This window comes from Ovis aries, chromosome 26 (genome assembly GCF_016772045.2).
Source record: "Ovis aries strain OAR_USU_Benz2616 breed Rambouillet chromosome 26, ARS-UI_Ramb_v3.0, whole genome shotgun sequence".
NCBI lineage: Eukaryota > Metazoa > Chordata > Mammalia > Artiodactyla > Bovidae > Ovis > Ovis aries.
The window spans coordinates 37,072,615-37,090,376 of NC_056079.1; the positions used below are offsets into that span (position 1 = coordinate 37,072,615).

A 17,762-nucleotide genomic window follows, 5' to 3' on the forward strand; every position below is an offset into this window, starting at 1 on the left:
CCATTTTTGTTATTTTTCTTTCAGTCCTCATGTTCCAAGTTTCCCTCTGGTATAATTTCTCTTTTGTCTGAAGAAGTTTCTTTCAGCAATTCTTTCAGATTAGTTCCAATGATTGCAAATTCTCTTTAGTTTTCCTTCAGTTGAGAATGTCTTTATTTCATCTTCATTCCTGAAGGATATTTTTTCAGGGTATGGAATTCTGCGTTTACAGATCTTTCAGCACTTAAGAAATGTCATGCCACCTTGTGTCTTTAGAATGGTTGTTCAGGTACATGTCCTTTCTCTGCTTACAAAATCTTTAGTTTGTGTTAGCAATTTCACTTTGCTGTGTCTGGAAATGGAGATCTTTGGGTTCATTCAGTTTGCTCAGCTTCTTGACTCCGTAGATTTGTGTTTTTCACCAAACTTAGGCTATTTTAAGCCATTATTCCTTCAAATAATATCTTCTGTGGGACTCTGATGGCAAGAAGGTTAGAGTGTTCTTGTCCAGCAGGTGGCTTTTGTTCTTTTTTCTATTTTTTTTCTCTCTATTGGTCACCTTAGCTCATTTATATTTCTATATATCTATTCATTTCTATATAGCTGTCCAGGTCCACTGACATTTTTCTGTCATCTGCACTCTGCTATTGAACCTTTCTGGTCAGTTTGATTATTTTTCAGTTCTAGACATGGGCATCGTAAGGGTTGCAGCTTATTAATTATTGTGAAGTGATGGAGAGTTCTCTGAAATCTACTGCAAAAGTTGTAACCCCAGATGTGGGTAAGTGTGGCTCTAACACACGAACTGAGGACACTGGGAGACGCTGAGGTGTGTGCGCATGTGTGTTCCGTGCATTCCTGTGCACGGCTCAGCTGGGTGCATTTTTCTGCATTCACCTAGGGTTTTTCCAGGATGAAGCCACACTTTAACAAATGTGCACGCCCAACATGGGCATCCCCGGAGGCCTGTAAAGCCCAGAGCGCTGGGCTCCAGCCCTGGGTCTGGGATGCAGGCCAGAATTTGCACTTCTAGAAAGTTCCCTGGAGCCGTGAAGCTTTGGTACCAGGTTAAAGGACCACCCTTTGGAAGCCAGGCTTTTCGCTGGGCGGGTCTAGAGCATACCGGTCCTTATTGTTCCCGCCCCGCCCCGCCCTCGCATCACCGGCCCGCAGCTTCATCACCACCCTCGCGCACTTGAGAGTACCAGCCGGAACAAGGGCCGGCCCAGTGCGCGGGGGCTGGTTCCGGGTGCGCTCCGACTCCTGCTTTGCGTTCCGGCCTCCGGCGTTTCCGCGTGCGTAGCGGGAGACGGAGCCCGCGGGGCAGCCTGGCGCTGGTCCTAGCGGGCGCGCTTCCGGCCACGCAGGCGCAGGAGCCCTCGTGCCTGGCCCGGGGAGGGGACCGCAGGTAGGGGCGGCGGCCGGCGGGGGAGGGCACCGCAGGTAGGGTGGCAGAGGCGCCGCGCCAGCCCGCACCCGGAGCCGCGCGTGCAGCCGGCGAGCGGCTAGGGGCTGCGGGCGAGAACGAGGGCAGCTGGTCCGCGTACTGCCCGGCGCCTGGAGCCGGACTGGAGCCGACGGACACTCCGCCGGGACGGACACCTCCGGCGGAGGTGGTCGGCGCCGCGCTGCCCCTGCCTCCGGGGGCGGCTCTGGGTCCGGTGCAGTCGTCTGCTGGCCCCACTTTTGAAAAACAGGGTTGAGCCGTGTTCTTCGGTGGTCTCGTCTTCTCCACCCTTGATGTCTGCTTTAGAACCTTAAGGCTAAGCAGGCATCCAGCATATTTAAAATAATTAATGTACCTGTGCTTCGTTGGCAACGTGGGGTACAACCAGAGTTGTATTGTGGAGCACGAATTCGTTTCTTCTCTGGTTGTAAAAGATATTCTATAGATGGCAGAAACCAGTTTTGTTCCATTGCTTTTCTTTTTCTTCACGCTTCTCCCTCTCTCTTTCTTTTTTAAAAATTAAGCTGTGAGTGTATAGCAGTAGTTTCCACTTTTCCTGTTACCAGTGTTTTCTTATTATTGTCAGAAATCCAGTGTGTCTTAAGCAGTGCCTAAGCAGTCGCTTTCGGTATCGGTTTGCTCTTTTCTGGGCAAGAACATTCCCTTAGCCGTACAACCTTATCCCTTAACTCTGGGCAGCCTACTCCAGAAATATGTGTTTAAAACAAACAAAAAAATCAGGTGATGGGGTGAGTAAAAGACTTCTTTAATAAGTGGATGGACAGTCTCAGGGTCTCAGCGTGGATCCCCTAATCCTTGCGGTGACCTAGCTGTATTCAATTCAGTCCATTGTCTGAGGCTGTAGGATTTAGAGGAAGAATGTTAATTTGAGGCCAGAAAGCTTGACTTCTCTGTGTACAGTTTTAGTCACCTTGGGTAATTAACTCTGCCTCAGTTTTTCTTATCTGTGAAATGGGAATAATAGCAGTTCTAGCTAGCTCACAGAATCCGTGTCAGACTGACACTGTAAATGGTAGCTGAACTTTGGGGTGCGTGTCTTTCTGAGATGGGATTCAGAAGTGCTTGAGGGGACTTCGGGATCATTGAAAGGCTGTTGAGGCGCACGGCTGTCAAGTGGACAAGAAATACGTTAAAGGGGTAATGATGAGAGTCCAGCGCAGATTCGAAGATGTGAACGTGTCCTGAGGTTGGCAGCCTTGAGTGGCAGGGAAGAAACCGACGTCCCTCCAAAAGAAAACAAAGTAAGCTTCAGACCTTGTAAGATCTGACTCTACCCCTGGCGGTGCAGGGTAGGATTGGTGGGAGGTGAGGGGCTGCTCCACTCCGCGGAGCGGGTGGTGAGTGAGAGCGACAGGGCACCGAGAGCGAACACGGGAGGAGTGACGCAGAAGGGGTAGGCGGCGTCTGAGCCCGTGAGGACCGGGGAGTAAGGGATCCAGCCCCTGCCGCCCGCCAGCCGCCGGGATACCTGGGTACACGCAGCAGGCAGGGGGTCCTCGACCTCACAGTCAAGGAGGAAGGAACCGGCATCCTGCAAGGGGGCCTGCAGGGATGAGGAGAGCCGGGGGCGGCAGTGTCGGGGCAGGGCTGGGTCTGGAGAAGGGGCACTGAGGCTGCTCTTTTTCGGGGTAGGTATCAAGAGTCGAGTTTATCCTGAGAGCAGAGAAAGTGAAAGTATTCGTTGCTCACTCATGTCTCTCCCTTTGCAGCCCCCTGGTCTCTAGGCCGCCAGCCTCCTTTATCCGTGGAATTCTCCAGCAAGGATATTGGAGTGGGTTGCCATTCCCTTCTCCAGGGGATCTTCCCGACCCAGGTCTCCTGCATTGCAGGCAGGTTCTTTACTGTCTGAGCCACCTGGGAAACCCCTGAGGGCAGAGAGGGCTGTCAAATGTTTTTAAAGCCAAGAGTGACAAAATTTGTGCTTCATTGTGTATACCAGAGAGGACGTCTTCCACGCGGGCACGGGAAGTGTGTGCAAAACCTGCTTCGCCAGCAGTTGTATAGTCAGTCCACAAGAGTGAACTAGAGTTTCATGTATGCACTTGGGTAAAACCTCAGAAATGTAAAGCTGGGCTTTTAAAAGAAGCAAGTTTACAAGGATATACTCTTAGCGCTCCCTGAATTCCGCATCCCTGATGCGGGGACACTGTGCCATTTCAGAGGAGGGACTTGAGCCCCCACAGACGTTGATGTTGATGGGAGTCCTGGAACCAGGCCCCTGTGGTTACAAGGACAGGACCGCTTGTGTAAAGCTTGGAAACATTTGTGTGTTCTGGGTTGTTACTTAGGAGCACACATCTATGTGGTGAAAATAAAAAGCATGCGTGGAAACTCTGAACCTTTAGCAGGTGCCTGAATCACCTTTGTGAGCACAAATGTCTGGACTCCACCTCAGAGTTCCTGATTCAGAAAGTCCAGGGTGAGGACTCAACAACTTGCGTTCCTCAGAAGTTCTAGATGCTCCTGCTGCTGCTGCAGGTGCAGGGAACACGGTTTAAGAACCGCTGACCCACCCACTTGAGGATGGGGGTTACTTGGGAGGGAGCAGAACAGGACTGCAACGGGTGCGTGGCTTCAACCCTGTTGGCATTATTTCTTTACAAAGGGGGACGCAGTGTTACCTGACAGAGCTGGATAGCTGCTCGTGGTCTACGTTGTCACTTTTTCTGTGCTTGCAACATTTCAGGAAAGAATAAAGATCCTGTTTGCTGTGGGGAATGGATTGGAAAAGAGAAAGCAGTGGTAGAGGCTGTGGGAGAGTGTCGCAGAAGCGCAGGTAGGAGATGCTTAGGCTGGGGTTGGGGAGCAAGGGAAGCGGAGAGTGAGTAGATTTGGGAGCTTTCAGGGGTTGAAGCGACTGTCCATGGTGACTGGTCGGTCGTGCTTAGGGGATGGAGACATCAAGTTCCCCGGTTGAGTCCCCCTCACAGTGGGGACCCCTGCGTGGCAGGCATGCTGGCGACAGGAGAGGGAATTCAGGTGTGGACATCCCAGACCTTGAGGGGTCCCCGGCTAAGTGATGCTTTAGGAGAAAGAGCCAGGTCACAGCAGAGGCTGGAAACCATTGGCGTGTACGCGGCCGCCTGAGCCGTGTGCGTGGATGAGACCACGTGGAAGGCGTGGAATGGAAGAGGAGCCCGTGACATCACCCGAGGGATGCCATCCCCTGAGGCGGGCCGGCCAGCCGCTCCTCCCGCCTCCCATTCTCGGGTGGCCCGTGAGCTAAGGATCCCTTTCACGTTTTTAAATACTGGGGGAAAGAAACAAAGGAACAGTCTTTTGTGACGTGAGGCTCGAATCCCAGTGTCTGTGAGCAGAGTTTTGCTGGAGCAGAGCCATGCTCGCCCCACTGGTGCAGGAGGGCCTGGCTGCTTCTGGCGGCCGGATGGAGGGACGTGACCGTCCCCCGGTCACACTGCACGGCCGCTGCACGCCCCGCACGTCCCAGTGTGTGGCCCCTCGATTACCGCTCTGGCCCCTAAAGCTGAACTTTTACTGTCTGGCACTTTATGGGAAAAAGTTCTTCTGACCTCAGGTCTAAGTCGAGACACTCTTGGTCACTTTAAATGCCACAGAGGAGAGACGGCAGGAGTTTTGCCTGTTTCTTGCAGGTCAGCTTCTAAGAATCAGGCACTGGGGGAAGACACTCTGGAGACTGTGAGGCCGGAGTGGTTAATGTTGTTGCTGCGTCCACCAGAGTCCTGGGAGACGTCTGGAGGGAGGGCGCCGGAGAGAAAGATGCGGGCCCGGGATCTCGAGGACGGCGAGCAGATAGCGCCCGGGCCGTCACTGGGTGCTGCTGGCAGGACTTGGGCCATGGGTGAGCACCCCACCTGGTCCCAGAGAGGAGGGGGTCCCTGAGCTCCTCGCGGTGACGGCAGAGATGATAAAAGCCCTGCGTTCTCTTCCGATAAGGGCAAAGTACACTGACCCGTGGAAGAGTCCTCCCTTCTCCCATCCACCTACTAACCCGGCCTGACCCCGCTTAGCTTCGGAGGGGAGATGCGGTCTGGCGTGTCCAGGGTGGTGTGGCTGAGACGAGTCCCTCCCCTCTGACAGTCCCTGCTCAGCAGAAGCGCTGTCACTGCTGACCCCTGCAGCGTGGTCACTGGGAGATTACAGCTGGCACCTCTGAGATCGCGAGCACTGAAAAGAGCGGATTTGAGGGGGGAGGGTTGAGTTTGGGAAGTATTTTTTTTATCTTTTCGTGTTAAGATTTTATATATATATATATACATATATATATATATACACACACACACACACATAAAAATACATACAGCATCTTCATTCATTCTCTGTTGACAGACACTGTTCCTTCCATGTCTTGACTCTTGTGAATAATGATGCTATGGACATAGGGGTGCATGTATCTTTTCAAATTAGTAGGGGTTTTTTGGGGTTTTTTTTGGATATGCACCCAGGAGTGAGATTGCTGGATCATGTGATGGTTCTAATTTTAGTGTTTTGAGGCACTTTCACCTGGCTTTCCGTGGCAGCTGCACCAATGAACGTTCCCACCAACAGAGTCAGAGTGCTCCCTTTTCTTCACCTCCTCACCAGCGTTTGTTATCTCTTGTCTCTCTTGCTGATGGCCATTCTGACAGGTGTGAGGTGATGACCTCAAATTTACAGTGTGTGAATTACATCTCAGCCTAAGTTTTTAATTGAATTATAGGTGATTTACACTATTTCGTTAGTTTCAAGCATACAACATGGTGACTCAGTATTTTTAAAGCTTATGTTCCACTTAAAAGTTACTACAAAATAATGGCTGTATTCCCTGTGCTCAACTCTGGGTCAGAGACAGAAGTGGCTTCTCCAGGCAGAGCGACTTAGCTGCTCCAGACGAGAGCGGAGGCGTCGAGCTCCCCGCCAGGTCCTGGGGCTGCAGACTTTCTGTTTGTGCTTGCAGAGAACAGTTTGCAGTGAGAAGGCAGGCGTCGTTCAAAGAGGATGGCCTGGCGCTTGGCAGTGCCCACAGCAGGGCACGTACAGGCTGCCTAAGACGTGTTGGAGGAGTGGGTTCCAGGAGGGAGTGATGGGGGTCATGGGGGTGGCCGGGGGCAAAGAGGGGCTGGCGGGGAGGCCTGGGCTCCCGGCCCCCCTGCACCGACCCGGAGATCGGGAGCCTGGGAGACCCCCCTAGCTGGGAGGGCCTGGGAAAGGGAGCTGCTTGGACTGTGGCCGTTTGTCTGTGTGCAGAGTCACAAGTCTTATTCAACAGACCTCCTGTTTGGTACTTAGAGGAAGAGTGCTTTGAAACCAGCGCGTGGAGCCAGCTGGAGCCTTGACCGATCCAGGAGTCTGGCCAGAAACCTGAGCAAGAAGGAAGGCCCTCCCGGCAGGTAAGGCTTTGTGTCGCCGTGTCCTGGGCCCCGAGACCCAGGGTCCGTCAGGCACTGTGTCTCATGTGCCTGGTGCTGCGGCTAAGTCCGTGCCCTCTGCTCTGGCCGCTCCCGGTGGGTGGCAACCAGCGTCCACCCCAGGATCCTGGAGGGCCCGATATCCAGGTTCCTCCCAGCCCCCTGTGGCCAGGCAGCAGTCCCTGCCTCGCACTGGCCCAGCACCTGCTCCCGGGCCTCTGAGAGTCACCTGCGCCCCCACCTCACCCCTGTCAGGCCACCTGCCTTCTTATCAGCGCTCATCCTGGATTCCGGCCCGGGCCCCCACCCAGCCTCTCCCACCACCACCTCCCCTACCGCCGCCTCCCCCACCAACCTCCCGGGGCACCCTTTCACACCTTTGCTTCTTAAAAGCATCAGGGGGCTTCTGAGCACCTCCCAAGGAGCACCCCAGCCCCTCAGCATCCCGGACGGCCCCCAGCCCAGCTTCTCTCTCCCTTGCCGTCTCCAGAGCCGCGCTTTGCTTTCCTCTTAGCATTGCTAGCTGCGCGGTGCTTGCCTTTCCTCACTGCAGGTGGCTGTAGGGGAGACAGAGACACGGCCGGACAGGCCCAAGACTGCCTTCTGCTCGACCCTGCAGTCAAAAGTCGGGGCTCCGGGAGGAGCCGGCATCGGGCACGCGGCCCGCGGCTGCTCACGGCGGCCCCGGGCCCCTCCGTCCTTCCTGAGTCTGCCTGGGCTGTGACCACGCCTCATGTCTCCGTCTGAGGGGCTGGCAGAGCGCAGTGCCATGGAGACGAGGCCCCCGGAGGGCAGGAAGGGGCCTGCGCCCAGGGAGCTGCCCCCGGCCGTGGGGCTGCTGCTGTCCATGGCGCTCATGAACATCCTCCTCTACCTCTGCCTCGACCGGCTCGTCACCGCGCCCCGCAGCCCCACGGCGCACCCCGGCCGCTGCCCGCCCGGCCACTTCAGCATGGGGCAGGCGGCCACCTGCTCCCCGTGGCTGTCCTGCGAGCAGCTGAGGACGGAAGTGAGGCCTCTGAAGCGCGTCGGGGAGGGAGCCGTGAAGACGGTGAGTCCCGCTCGCCATCGAGGGGGCGGGCAGCCCGGGGGAGGGCCGGCGTCACCCCAGAAACCTCACTGCAGGGACGCCACCCTGGTAAAGGGTGGCCCACCCATTGTAGGGTGTTCCGCGGTCAGCAGGGGTCGTTAGGAAGCCTGTGTCAGAGCCTGAGAGTGCTGCCCTAAGGAGAAAAGCAAAATGGAAAGCTGTGCCAGAGGCTGTTCCTATCTGCAAGATTACATACGTAAAAAATATAAAAATGATAGAAATCGTGCAATGCTGAAGGAGGCAAATTTTTCGGTTCTTATTTTTCCAACTGTACAGTGCTGTTTTTTAAAAACTTTTATTTTACTTTGGAGTATAGACAGTTAACAGCGTTGTGATAGTTTCAGATGAACGCCAAAGGGACTCAGCTGCACATAGGCATGTATCCATTCTCCCCCAACTCCCCTCCCATCCGGGCTGCCGCATAGCACTGAGCAGAGTTCCCTGTGCTGGACAGGAGGTCCTTGTTATCCGTTTTATGTATTTATTATCTATGTCTTTTTTTAAAAATTCATTTTGTTTATTTTGGGGGGCTGCGCTGGGTCTCCACTGCAGGGCCTGGGCTTTCTCTCGTTCCGGTGAGGGGGCCAGCTCTGGTTGGGGTGCATGGCCTTCTTGTAGTGGCTTCTCTTGTTGCAGAGCAGAGGTCTGGGCACGCCGGCTCTAGAGCACAGGCTCAGCAGTTGTGGCGCAGCGGGCTTAGTTGCTCTGAGGCTTGTGGAATCTACCCAGACCAGGGATCGAACCCATGTCCCCTGCTCTGACAGATGGATTCTTTACCACTGATTCACCAGGAGGACCGGGTGGTTTGTTTTGATGCCATTAAGCGGTCATGCAAGCAAGCTGTTTGTAAATTTTGGAGACTAATCCCTCGTGGGTCACATCAGTTGCAAATATTTTCTCCCAGTCTGTGGGTTGTCTTTTCCTTTTGTTTATTGTTTCCTTTGCCATTCAAAAGTTTTTGAGTTTAAGTAGGTCCCATTTGTTTATTTCTGTTTTGTTTCCATTATTCTAGGAGACAGATGGAAAAAGATATTGCTGTGATTTATATCAGCATGCTATCACATTGATTAAGAAACTTTTTTATACTTTAAAAAGAGAAACCAAAGGGGCCAATTCAGTTCTCATGAGAAGCCTCCAGAGCCCCATCTCATGGGCTGTGTTTCAGCAGGGGTTGTGCCTGTGTTAACTGAGGCAGGATGACTCCAGAAGTCAGTTAAGGGTGTGGCTTGTTCATTAAAATGAAGGGCGACCAAAAGGCTGTTACCCTGAGATTTTGTTTCTTTGGCTGAAACTTGCCCTTGGGGCAAGGAAGAGAGCCGTGGGCTTCTCATCCCAGAGGGTCAAGGTGATAGTGGGTATCTGGGGACCAGGGTCCAGCAGGAAACCCGGGGACGAGCTGAGGCTGTGCCTGGCTGTCTGGGGACCAGAGGCAGGATGCAAGGAAGGAGTCAGAGGTGAATCGTTTGTCTATCACCAACTCCCAGAGTTTGCTCAAACTCATGTCCATCAAGTTGGTGATACCATCCAACCATCTCATCCTCTGTTGCCCCCTTCTCCTCCTGCCTTCAGTCTTTCCCAGCATCAGGGTCTTTTCTAATGAGTCAGTTCTTTGCATCAGGTGGCCAAAGTATTGGAGTTTCAGCTTTAGCATCAGTTCTTTTAATGAATATTCAGGACTGATTTCCTTTAGGATGGACTGGTTGGATCTCCTTGCCGTCCACGGGACTCTCAAGAGTCTTCTCCAACACCACAGTTCAAAAGCATCAATTCTTCGGCGCTCCTGTTTCTTGATGGTCCATATCCGTACATGACTGTGGGGAAAACCATAGCTTTGATTAGATAGACCTTTGTCGGCGAAGTAATGTCTTTGCTTTTTAATATGCTGTCTAGTTTTGTCATAGCTTTTCTTCTAAGGAGCAAGTGTCTTTTAATTTCTTGGCTGCAGTCACTATCTGCAGTGATTCTGGAGCCCCAAAAAATAAAGTCAGCCACTGTTTCCTCTGTTTCCCATCTATTTGCCATGAAGTGATGGGACTGGATGATATGATCTTAGTTTTCTGAATGTTGAGTTTTAAGCCAACTTTTTCACTCTCCTCTTTTACTTTCATCAAGAGGCTCTTTAGTTCTTCTTCGCTTTCTGCCATAAGGGTGGTGTCATCTGCATGTCTGAGGTTATTGATATTTCTCCCGCAATCCTGATTCCAGCTTGTGCTTCATCCAGCTTCACATTTCGCATGATGTACTCTGCATATAAGTTAAATAAGCAGGGCAACAATGTACAGCCTTGATGTGCTGCTTTCCCAGTTTGGAACCAGTCCATTGTTCCATGTCCAGTTCTAACCGTTGCTTCTTGACCTGCATACGGATTTCTCAGGAAGCAGGTAAAGTGGTCTGGTATTCCCTTCTCTTGAAGAATTTTCCACAGTTTGTTGTGATCCACACAGTCAAAGGCTTTGCCATAGTCAATAAAGCAGAAGTAGATATTTATCTGGAACTTTCTTGCTTTATCTGTGATCCCAGTTTCCCCCCCAGTCAGTCTTGCCCATCAGGAAGCTTCCATTATCCTCTTATCCTTCTCCATCAGAGGGCAGACAGGCTGAAAACTGCAGTCACAGAACACTAATTAAACTGATCACACAGACCACAGCCGCCTCTAACCCAGAGAAGCTATGAGCCATGCCGTGTGGGGCCGCCCAAGACAGACCGTCATGGTAGCGACGTCTGACAAACCGTGGTCCACTGGAGAAAGGAATGGCAAGCCCCTTGAGTGTTCTTGCCTTGAGGACCCCATGAGCGGTGCGGAAAGGTCCTCTACAGAAGCAGAGCGTCCGGGTTGGTGCCCGTCAGAAGAACCGCTTCGGTTCTTTCTCTTCCTCTGTCGCCCTCTGGCTTTGTGTAACCCCAGAAAGGGCTGGAGGTGATGTTTTCCATGTGGAAGGCTGGCTGGAGCGCAGATGTGTGAAAAAGCAGTGTCCACCCTTCGGCCACCTCCTCATCCAGGACCTCTCTTCTCCTCTGTGCCGATGCCTGGGTGGCCTCATCCGGCCCCGTCCCTACCTTTGTCCCCTGGTGAACTCTGGACTTTTCTATCCCCTGCCTCCCCCACATCTTGGCTGTTGAAAGACTTCTCACACTAGGTGTGTCACAGACCATCCCCTCAGCCTCCTCCCTCTCGCCATCACCCAGCTACTCACACCACAGGCAGGAGGCCTCCGTTTTCTTTTAAGTTCAACTTTAATTTTATATTGGGGTATTACTGGTTTACAGTACGGTGTTAATTTCAGTTGTACAGCAGAGTGAAATCAGTTGCTCGTCTGTCCTTCAGATTCTTTTCCCATATAGCTTCTTACAGAATACTGCGCTCTACAGTAGAGTCTTGTTGGTTATCCCTTTCATATTTAGTGGCACATGTGTATTAATCCCAGAGTTGATCTCTTCCCCACCCCGGGAGGCAGCCCTGTCATGCCCCTTTGTCCATGTCCATGCTCAGCCCCTCAGCAGGGTGCAGTGTCTCTGCACATGGGAGAGAGCTAGGAGTTGGCCTTTCCGAGGCTTCTGCCTTGTGCCCTCTCGAGCCGGGGCTCTGTGCCTAGTGCCTGCCTATCTCCATATCCTCCAGATGGGGCTCTCTGCCTCCGCCCTGGCCCGCCTCGGCTGCTCTCACTGCAGTTGGAGTGCCGTGTGTGTGGCCACGTGCAGCGGTGTCCCTCCTCTGCTCTGGCTCCTCAGTGGAGGGCATTGTGTCCTTCTCCAGCCCTTTCAGTGACTGAAGGCCTCTCCCAGCTTCCGCTCCCCACCCCCTGACCCCCCTCTGCTCTGCCACTGCAGGCTGTGGACGCATCTCCAGAGGCCATTGCCCCGCTGTCCTCCCTGCCTGGGATGTGGTCCGCAGAAGCTCCTTGGCTCCTTCCTCCATCTCCGTCAGCTTCCTGTTTGAGCATCACCCCAGCGAGAGCTTCCCCTAGTAAAAGTTGTAAATTCTCCCCCTTCCCTGCTTAATTATTCTCCAAAGCGTATTTTACCTTCCAGTGGACTTTACGCACTTTCTGTTTATTTTCTCTTATCGTCTGCCTCCTGCACTAGAATGTAAATTTCACATGGCCAGGGATTTACTTCAGATTTTTTAATTGACATAAGTAACTTGTTAAATGAATGAAGACAGATTAGACTTTGTACTACAAGGGACCACGTATACTATTTTCTAAAATTTGTCTTTACATTTATAATAAGGATCACATGAATAATATATAAAGAGCTCCTAGAAATTAATAAGCACGAAGCAAACAATCCTAGAGGAGATGGTATCAAGGATAGTGAACAGACTTTCCACAGAAGACGCACAGAAATGCCAGGGATGAATTCGTAGTCAGGAGAATACAGGTGAAAACAGGGAAAGGTTTTTCATCCAGTGGATTGGTAACAGTAAGGCTGAAGGAAATAGCAACCCCCTCCAGTATTCTCGCCTGGAGAATCCTGTGGACAGAGGAGCCTGGTGGGCTGTTGTCCATAGGGTCGCACAGAGTCGGACACGACTGAAGCGACTTAGCATGCATGCGTGCATTGGCAAAGGAAATGGCAACCCACTCCACTGTTCTTGCCTGGAGAATCCCAGGGACAGAGGAGCTTGGTGGGCTGCCGTCTGTGGGGTTGCAGAGAGTCAGACATGACTGAAGCGGCTTAGCAGCAGCAGCAGTGTGGTTGAGGCTAGAACGTAAGATTCACACACGATTGGTGAAAGCGCGTGTTGGCCCAGACTCTGAAGGGTCCGATGGTACATAGTGTTCATTCAGTGATCCGTCTGCTTCCCTAACTTATGAAAACATCTGCACATGTGCACAGAGATGTGAATATAAGGCTATTCACTGTAGCACTGCTGTTAACAGGAAATAAGTGGGAAATAATTTAGATATACATCAACTCTTTAAAAATAGATCACATGAGGTCATATTAAATGCCCCATGTAAAATTACAGAGCTGTGTAGAAAAGTGAACCTAAGCCACCCTGACAGCATCTGTCCCAAATTTAATGAATTTTTATACTTCAGTTTTAGAAAAAACCAAAGATCTTCTGTAAAATCTTACCTAACATACACCAGTATAGGTTGTGCACCCATACTATGAAATGTTATGAAGCTTTAAAAAGAATGACCTGGAGAGAGACATATATATATATACATACATACATATATATATAATAGTCCCATTTTATATAACTCAGATGCTGTTTTATAAATGGGTGTTACTACGTGTAAAAGCATAGAAAAATGTCTGGAACGTTATTAGTCAAACAGTTAACTAGTTTCCTTTGGGCTGGGGATTAAATTCAGAGGAAAGAGTTCTACTCCCTCTGTATTTGAACTTTTATCAAGAGGAGTATTCATGATTATTTTTATAATATTTTTTAAAAAGGTAGATTGCTGAGAAATGATTCTTAACCCCTGACTTGCAAATATGCAATATTGGAGGTTTCAGATATTTGTGAGAGATCCCAAAGACTAATAATATTTGATAATAAACATCAGTAGTATTTAATCTTTTCATTTATCTGAGGCACAAAAGTGAATGAGACATAAGTGAGGTTCGAGGGGAAGTCATGAGGCCTGTGGCTGAAGCTCTCCTGCATTTCTTGTGGAATAAATGTAAAAAAACCATAGCAGCTTCTCTTTAGTGATCCCCATTTTATATGAAAAAAAAGCTAGTGCCAGTGAGGGGAAGGGGAGCCCAAGGGAGTGATGGATCTCAACAGAAACAGATTTTTTATTGGAGTCAGAGATCAAATTCAGTGCTTGTACAGCTCTGTGAAGAGAATAAAACCTGTTCCATATTAAAATTTAAGAAATGTACTCACAAAACGTACAGTGATTCCAGCAGCGAGGGCAACTTGGCTTCTTAGTAGAAATTATCTATAGTGAAATTTCTCAGATTTGGGTTTTGGAGAATGTCTTGAAAGACAACTGTTTGAATAAATGATCAACAGCGACAGTTTTGTGGGTTTTTCTGTTAATGAACCTTCCTTCTCAGGCCCACAGTAAATTTTCATAGTCTTCCAGCCTACCTCCTCCATTTGATGTATTTTTTTAGTTTCTTAAAAAAATGTTTTAAAATATTAGATTAGTATATATTCTTTCTTGTTATACCGAAAGGTATAAAGGGGGGAGGGGGCGGGAAGCATATAAAGAGAACAGAAGACATCCTTAGATTTCTATGTAGTTTTGTTTTATGCAGTTAGAACAATAATATAAAAACACTGTGTGTCCTTTTCATCTGTACCATTGCTTGTACCTGTGAAAACCCCATCAGATAGCACCTGCATTTGGCTGTACCCGTAACCTTCCCTGAGTGGCCCTGCACAACTGGACCGCTTCCCAGTTGTTGATGGGTGGACAGGTTCCAGTTAGGCTTTTATAAATAATGCTAGATTTTTATTTCTGGAGCTTTTTATATATTTCAGGTTGTTGCCTTAGATTTAAGTGCCGAAGTCTCTTGAAAATTACACCCCAAGTTGCTTCCATAACCTTCATTTTAACTGTGAAGACATGGAAGCCAGAGGGGCACAGCCCACGGGGTCCAGCATGGCCCGGGCGGCCGGGCCCTGACCTGGAGCCTGTTTTCTCCTCTCCAACCCCTGCCTTCCCTTTGGGGACTCGAGCAGCGGGTCAGCAGTTCTTACTTCTTTCCCTGTGATAGCAGTGTGAGTGCACAGCCGTGCAGGGCAGCTGCTCGCTGGCTGGCGGTGTCAGGATGGCTGGCCTAGGTGTGCGTCATTTCAGCTCCTGCTGTTGCAGCCAAAGTCATAGAAAACCATGGCCATGTTAAAGTGTGTTCCCTACGTACAGCCGTTCCTATTTGTGGTTTACTCTGCACCTTTTAAAGCGAGTGGCAGTGCTGGTGTGTGCGATGGGCTGGCCGGACTCACTCCCTACTTGGGGTTCTCCAGCTTTCCACTCTCCCCGTCCTTAGCCTTCTCCCTCCCAGTCTTTGCACGTGCAGCCCCCTCTCCGGGGAATGAACCCCCTTTTCCACATCTGCTTTGCAAGCCCGTCATCCCACAGACCCACTCCCAGACCAGCTGCCCCACTGCCTGCGGGCCCAGCCTTCACCCAGCATCTGGTCTGGCTCCTAAGTGAGTCTGCAGAACAGCCCACGCTTGGCTCTGTGCGTCCTCTGCACCACAGCCAGCACCTCAAGGCATCTGCTTCGCGGCTTACCAGCCGCCGAGGATTCCGGGTTGACGTTTTCTGTGGCTTTGTTCCAGGTGTTTCTGTCCGAGTGGAAGGAACGCAAGGTGGCCCTGTCGCGGCTCACCAGGCCGGAGGTGAGAGACGACTTCCTGCACGGGCTGCGGATGCTGCAGGCGCTGCAGAGCGAGCACGTGGTCACGCTGGTGGGCTACTGTGAGGATGACGACACCATCCTCACCGAGTACCACCCATTGGGCTCCCTGGGCAACCTGGAGGCGACGTTGAACCTCGCCAAGTACCGCAGCCTGAATACATGGCAGCACAGGCTGCAGCTGGCCCTGGGCTACGTGGCCATCCTCGACTTCCTGCACCGCAGCCCCCTGGGCACGCTGGTCATGTGCGACTCCAGCGACCTGCCCAAGACCCTGTCCCAGTACCTGCTGACTGCCAACTTCAGCATTGTGCTCAATGACCTGGACGCCCTGCCCCTGGTGAACCGCAGCTCCGGGGCCCTGGTGAAGTGTGGCCACCGGGAGCTCCGTGGGGACTTCGTGGCCCCAGAGCAGCTGTGGCCCTTCGGAGAGGACATGCCCTTCCAGGACGACCTCATGCCCGCGTATGACGAGAAGAGTGACGTCTGGAAGATTCCCGACGTCTCCAGTTTCCTTCTGGGGCACGTGGAAGGGAGCGACATGGTCCGATTCCACTTGTTTGACATTCACAAGGCGTGTAAGAGCCAGGTGCCTGCAGAGAGACCCACCGCTCAGGCCGTCCTGGACACTTACCAGAAGGTTCTGAATCTCCTCAGAGATACCGCGACATCTCAGACAAGAGAGATGCTGTGAAAGCCAGTGTGGCCGCTGACGGATGGGAGTCAGGGAACAGCTGGAAGAGTTGCACTGGTTTTGCGCTGATGGAAGGTGTTAGTGGTTCTGCCCCAGATTATTCTTCTCCTGACCGCCTGGCGGGAGTTGCTAAGCAGGAGCACATAGCCTTGCCGTGAGCCTGACTGCAAGCAAAGGCGGAGAGAAGCAGTGAGTCTGATGAGTATCTGAAGGAAGTAACAAGCATGGAGCTACACAGAGGCGTCCTAACAGCCTAGCCTGTAGGCTCATGAGAAACGTGCTGGAGAGGCTTCTAAGTGGCAGTGTGGGGAAGATATTCAGGTGAGTATCTGCAGTGTGCTTCACGGTACCAGGGAGACGCCACTGTGTTTCAGGTGACTGCTCAGGGACACACCTGTGTCATCCACATCCCAGCGAGCTAGCACGCATGCTCTCTGAAACCTTGAGTGGATAAGGAACGTTGAAAATATCACGTATGACGGAAATCCCATTTGTGTTACTACTGCCTTGGATGGTGCTTGTGAAATTCCCCTTTACCTTCCAGCTGGATATTTATTCTGTGCTCAACATTAATTATCGTGAACATTTTACGCCAACAGTGTCTGTCACTCACTCATTACTAGAAGGCGTTGAAGACCTTCCACTTGAGTCGCATGATTGAATCCTTCAGAGAGCTTTTCTTGGTCCTTGTCATCCTTGTTTGCAGGGGAGGAAGGATTTGGTGCATATTCATCATTACCACAAGGGGGTTAAAGCTGGCATTGAGGGCAGAAAGGCTGTGCACAGGCCTGGTGGTCCTTGGAATTACAGTGAGCTGGCCCCGGCCCACAGTCTCGGACTCAGTGTCTGGGTGGGATCTGCATTTCTCACTGCTTCCCTGCAGTCAGTGCTGCCGGTGTGGGAACCACATTTTGAGACCCAGTGTCCTTGCCTATCCAGGCAGTAGACAGGGAGTGTGGTCAGTATTACCCTTCTTCTGCCTCCCATGGTGATTGGGTCCTATGGTTGGTCAGAGTATATGCTTGCCCAGAGTATATTAACTGCTGTTGTCTGTTATAAACATGCTGCCAGAACCCACTAGGATGGCTGTAATCAAAAGGATGGATAGTAACAAATGTCGGCAAGGATGGAGAGAATTGGAGCCATCATACGTTGCTGGTAGGAATGTAAAATGGCCCAGCTGCTTTGGGAAACATTCTGACTGTCCTCAAAAGGTCAAAAATACAGTTACCATGACCCAGCAGTTCCAGTTCGCAGTATTTACCAATGAGAATTGAAAACGTCCATAAAAGAACCTGGACGCAGATATTCATAGCAGCATTATTCATAATAGACAAAGGATGAAGATGTCCATTTGCTGGTGAACAGATAATAGAAAATGTGGTCCCTCGGTACAAAGGGGTAACATTCAGCCGTGAAAGGCGTGCAGCGCTTAGTCGTGCTCCAGCATGGATGAAGGTACTAAGTGAAAGAAGCCATCACGAAAGACCACGTGCCGTATGATTCCATTTGTAGGAAGTGTCCAGAATCGACAAACCCACAGAAACGGAAAATAACCCAGTGGTTCCAGAGGGGCTAGCAGGGGCACGGAGTTGAAGAATGGGGGGAAAGGTGGGGCTTGCTAATAGGTACAGGGTTTCTTGGGGGGAGATGGAAGTTTCCAGAAATGGTGACAGTTGCACAGCTCTGAATACACTAAATAACACTGAGCTGTATAAAGGGGGCAAGTTTATGGTTTGTGAATGATACCTCAATAAAGCTGGGGAGAAAACCCCACCTCTGCACAGGCCCGTGCATCTCTCATGACCCATTTTACTTGATGAAGTAGTTACT

At 51.2% G+C, this 17,762-nt stretch overlaps 1 protein-coding gene across 10 annotated transcripts; it reads left to right on the forward strand.

The window, feature by feature from the left end:
* The first annotated feature begins 1,342 nt into the window (after positions 1 to 1,342).
* Positions 1,343 to 17,717, forward strand: POMK (protein O-mannose kinase). Of its 10 annotated transcripts, none has more exons than XM_060406898.1 (6): positions 1,343 to 2,688; positions 3,157 to 4,223; positions 5,059 to 5,267; positions 6,653 to 6,795; positions 7,367 to 7,864; positions 15,159 to 17,717. In XM_060406898.1, exons 5-6 carry the CDS (start codon positions 7,547 to 7,549, stop codon positions 15,927 to 15,929), a joined length of 1,089 nt encoding a protein of 362 aa, XP_060262881.1. In that variant the 5' UTR covers positions 1,343 to 2,688; positions 3,157 to 4,223; positions 5,059 to 5,267; positions 6,653 to 6,795; positions 7,367 to 7,546; the 3' UTR covers positions 15,930 to 17,717. The 10 variants fall into 10 exon arrangements, with proteins under 10 accessions (XP_060262881.1, XP_042097431.1, XP_042097433.1 ...); XM_042241497.2 differs by having other exon boundaries at positions 4,134 to 4,223; XM_042241499.2 differs by lacking the exon at positions 5,059 to 5,267 and having other exon boundaries at positions 4,134 to 4,223; positions 6,695 to 6,795.
* Positions 17,718 to 17,762: the final 45 nt, after the last annotated feature.